Consider the following 5,000-nt stretch of genomic DNA (forward strand, 5'->3'; position numbering starts at 1 on the left):
CAACTTCTCACTCCAAATGGCATAATGTGTGTGTATGTGTATGAATTTGTGTGTACGTATCTGCCATGTACGCGTCTCACCTCATGTATGGGGTATGCTGCTGCATACACACTATTACTCAACAACGTCTCACTCCAAATAGCATAATGTGTGTGTATGTGGACGAATATGACTGTGTTTATGTGTATGTATGAAAGCCTGTGTGTACATATCCCCCATGTACGCGCCTCACCTCATGTATGGGATATGCGGCCGCGTACACACTCTCGCTCAGCAGCTTCTATAATGCTGTGCGTGTGTATGAATATCTGTGTGTGTATATATGAGTCTGTCTGTGTACGTATGCCCCATGTACGCGCCTCACCTCATGTATGGGATATGCCTCCGTGTACACATTCTCACTCAGCAGCTTCTATAATGCTGTGTGTGTGTGTATGTATATATGAGTCTGCCTGTGTATGTATTCGCCATGTACGCGCCTCACCTCATGTAAGGGGAATGCCACCGTGTACACATTCTCACTCCCAATGGCATAATGTGTGTGTATATGTACGAATATGTCTGTGTTTATGTGTATGTATGAAAGCCTGTGTGTACGTATCCGCCATGTACGTGCCTCACCTCATGTATGGGGAATGCCACCGTGTACACATTCTCACTCAGCAGCTTCCATGATGCTGTGTGTGTGTATGTATATGTGTGTATATATGAGTCTGTCTGTGTACGTATCCCCCAATATCTGTGTGTATATATGAGTCTCTCTGTGTATGTATCCACCATGTACGTGCCTCACCTCATGTATGGGATATGCGGCCGCGTACACACTCTCGCTCAGCAGCTTCTATAATGCTGTGCGTGTGTATGTATATATGAGTCTGCCTGTGTATGTATTCGCCATGTACGTGCCTCACCTCATGTAAGGGGAATGCCTCTGTGTACACATTCTCACTCAGCAGCTTCTATAATGCTGTGCGTGTGTATGTATATATGAGTCTGCCTGTGTATGTATGCCCCATGTACGCGCCTCACCTCATGTATGGGATATGCGGCCGCGTACACACTCTCGCTCAGCAGTTTCTCAATCCCAATAGCATAGTCGTCATCGCCCTGATCCTTAAATCGTTTTCTTCGCAGGATGAAGTCAACGATGCGAGAACGAACGGAGGGAGTGAAAAAATCCTCCTTCACATCAAACCTAGAAAGTAAAATAGAAAAAGAAAATCATTATTATTATTATTATTATTATTATTATTCCTGTAAGCCGAGAAACCATTTACAACGCTGGGTGGTAACCATATAACCAAACCATACGTGCTGCCTACGTGTCAACAAGTGGGTTGGTGGAGGGTTAGTGCCCCTCCCCGTAAAACAAATAACTCAAAGACAAATGGCCACCCCTTACGGGATTATGGCGTCTGGCAATAGATAGATTGATAGATTATTATTATTATTGTTATTACTGTTATTATTATTATTATTATTGTTGTCAATATCATCATTATCATCATCAACAAACCTATTACTACTGCTATTACTACTACTACTATGACTATTACAACCACCACCACCACTACCAGTGTTACTACTACTTCTACTACTACTACTACTACTACTACCACTCACAAATAGTCCTTATCTCTGGAGTAAACAGCAGTAAAGTGACGATTCTTTGGAGGGAAGACGGTTGATTCCACACGCACGAAGTCAAACACCCGACTGACGCAATCGGTCATGTCTTGCACCACCGCCGGGGTCGTGAACTCCACCACCCCCAGGCCAGGGAACTGTTATGGGGTCGGCAAAGGTGTGCGTCGGAAAATGTTTTGAATTAGTAAAGAAAATATCTGTTATCTTTACATCTATCTCTTTTTTTAACTATCTATCTATTAATCTATTTATTTTTTATTTATCTATCTATCTATCTAGTAATCTTTTTTCATTTATCTATCAATCTATCTTTCATTCATCTAATTATCGATCTATCTATCAATCTACATTCAATTACCTATCTATCTATTCTCTATTAATCTATTTATAAGGTCACCAGACACTTCGCCTTCGGTTTACATCTATCAATTTATCTATCCAATTCTTCTAGTCTGAGGGTGATATATATATTGAGTCAGGTTTATAATAACTAACCTATTTTATTTTTAGCTGGTTCTAAAATCAACCTAACTTTCATTTTAGAGTTAACTTTAAAATCTACCAAATATATATATATATAATTTAAACTAAGAAATTGTATCTAAATGGTGCATCAGTACTAGGCTAGGGGTTAGTAAGCAGCACTTCTTCGTGACAAGCACTATACTCCGTTCACCTTAACTTGGCCCAGATTTTCGTCCTTTCGCGGCTTATTTCACGTAGCTCAGTGGCAGAAAAAGACAATGCTATGGCTCCACATCCTTTCCATAGCACTTCTTTGTGACTAGCATCATATTCTAGTGTTAATCTGTCGTTATAAAGACAATGCTGTGGCTCTACATCCTTTCCATAGCACTTCTTTGTGACTAGCATCATATTCTAGTGTTAATCTATTGTTATAAAGACAATGCTATGGCTCTACATCCTTTCCATAGCACTTCTTTGTGACTAGCATCATATTCTAGTGTTAATCTGTTGTTATAAAGACAATGCTATGGCTCTACATCCTTTCCATAGCACTTCTTTGTGACTAGCATCATATTCTAGTGTTAATCTGTTGTTATAAAGACAATGCTATGGCTCTACATCCTTTCCATAGCACTTCTTTGTGACTAGCATCATATTCTAGTGTTAATCTGTCGTTATAAAGACAATGCTATGGCTCTACATCCTTTCCATAGCACTTCTTTGTGACTAGCATCATATTCTAGTGTTAATCTATTGTTACAACTCAGCATTCAAGATGGAGAGATGGCAATTTTAGGCCAAGTTAGAGTGAAAAGAGTATAGCACTTCTTTGTGACTAGCATAGCATTTAGACACTACAAGACTAATATTACTAGAAATGGAAGGGTTAGACAGAGTTACCAGTTACTTAGGATATTCCATAGTGGTATAAGTGGTATTCCTAGTTATAATTAAGTGGTATTTTGGTATTAAGTGGTATTTGTGGTATTCTAGTTATAATTAAGTGGTATTTGTGGTATAAGTGGTATTTTAGTATTAAGTGGTATTCTTGTTATAATTAAGTGGTATTTGTGGTATAAGTGGTATTTTGGCATTAAGTGGTATTTGTGGTATAAGTGGTATTTTGGCATTAAGTGGTATTTGTGGTATAAGTGGTATTTTGGTATTAAGTGGTATTTGTGGTATTCTAGTTATAATTAAGTGGTATTTGTGGTATAAGTGGTATTTTGGTATTAAGTGGTATTCTTGTTATAATTAAGTGGTATTTGTGGTATAAGTGGTATTTGTGGTATAAGTGGTATTTGGCATTAAGTGGTATTTGTGGTATAAGTGGTATTTTAGTATTAAGTGGTATTCTTGTTATAATTAAGTGGTATTTGTGGTATAAGTGGTATTTGTGGTATAAGTGGTATTTGTGGTATAAGTGGTATTTTAGTATTAAGTGGTATTTTGGTATTAAGTGGTATTCTTGTTATAATTAAGTGGTATTTGTTGTATAAGTGGTATTTTGGTATTAAGTGGTATTTTGTTATTAAGTGGTATTTTGGTATTAAGTGGTATTTGTGGTATTAAGTGGTATTTTGGTATTAAGTGGTATTTGGCATTAAGTGGTATTTGTGGTATTTCGGTATTAAGTGGTATTCTTGTTGTAATTAAGTGGTATTTGTGGTATAAAGTGGTATTTTGGTATTAAGTGGTATTTGTGGTATTAAGTGGTATTTTGTCATAATTAAGGGTGTATCTATGGTACTGTGGAAATGCCGATCCGTAGACTGCCTTGTACATTCCGGAAGAGTCACAAGACATATTGTAAACATTTGAGTCATTTTTGGCGACAGACCTGGAAAATAGTGTGTGTGTGTGTGTGTGTGTGTGTGTGTGTGTGTATATATATGTACTATCTATCTATCTATCTATAGCCCGACGCCCTAATCCCGCAAAGGGTGGCCGCAGACAAAACGCCTCCAAGTCACTCTGTCACCCACCGTCCGGGTCTGAGGCGCTTTAATTGCAGTTTTAGTTAGTTCTTTTTACGGGGGGGGGGCAGTAACCCACCACCAACCCTTTTAGTCACCTCGTACGGCAAGCAGGGATACTGGGGGAGTATTCTTGAAGCCCCCCCTACCCTATATATGTCAGTCATTATGTGAAATCAGTCATTTTACAAACTTCCCAAGCCAAAACCCTGGTCAGTTTGCAAAAATTTCCTTCACATGTCTGGGTACTCTGCACTGACCCAACCTAACCTAACCTTGGTTGCATTAGTGCCGAGTATCCACTGTGGAGAGGATGGAGGGTGAAAGACTGACGAGGAGAGTGTATGTGAGTGAGGTGGAGGGGGGAAGAGGGAGGGGGAGGCCGAGGATGGGGTGGAGGGATGGAGGGTGAAAGACTGACGAAGAGAGTGTATGTGAGTGAGGTGGAGGGGGGAAGAGGGAGGGGGAGGCCGAGGATGAGATGGAGGGATGGGGTGGAGAGGATGGAGGGTGAAAGACTGACGAGGAGAGTGTATGTGAGTGAGGTGGAGGGGGGAAGAGGGAGGGGGAGGCCGAGGATGAGATGGAGGGATGGGGTGGAGAGGATGGAGGGTGAAAGACTGACGAGGAGAGTGTATGTGAGTGAGGTGGAGGGGGGAAGAGGGAGGGGGAGGCCGAGGATGAGATGGAGGGATGAGGTGGAGAGGATGGAGGGTGAAAGACTGACGAGGAGAGTGTATGTGAGTGAGGTGGAGGGGGGAAGAGGGAGGAGGAGGCCGAGGATGAGATGGAGGGAAGGGGTGGAGAGGATGGAGGGTGAAAGACTGACGAGGAGAGTGTATGTGAGTGAGGTGGAGGGGGGAAGAGGGAGGGGGGAGGCCGAGGATGAGATGGAGGGATGGGGTGGAG

The 5,000-nt window shown here is 41.3% G+C and overlaps 1 protein-coding gene across 1 annotated transcript in view; it reads right to left on the reverse strand.

Moving 5' to 3' along the window:
- The window catches only part of LOC145410253 (anoctamin-1-like), a 43,009-nt gene that overhangs the window by 18,700 nt on the left and 19,309 nt on the right, over positions 1-5,000 (reverse strand). The window contains exons 6-7 of the mRNA XM_080280458.1: positions 1,624-1,784; positions 1,030-1,195 (exon numbers count right to left, since the gene is read on the reverse strand). Of these exons, the coding sequence (XP_080136584.1) occupies positions 1,030-1,195; positions 1,624-1,784 (327 nt within the window). The remainder of the gene's footprint in view (positions 1-1,029; positions 1,196-1,623; positions 1,785-5,000) is intronic.

Source organism: Coenobita brevimanus, chromosome 10 (genome assembly GCF_032717465.1).
Source record: "Coenobita brevimanus isolate Jiangsu-jjx chromosome 10, ASM3271746v2, whole genome shotgun sequence".
Taxonomy (NCBI): Eukaryota; Metazoa; Arthropoda; class Malacostraca; order Decapoda; family Coenobitidae; genus Coenobita; species Coenobita brevimanus.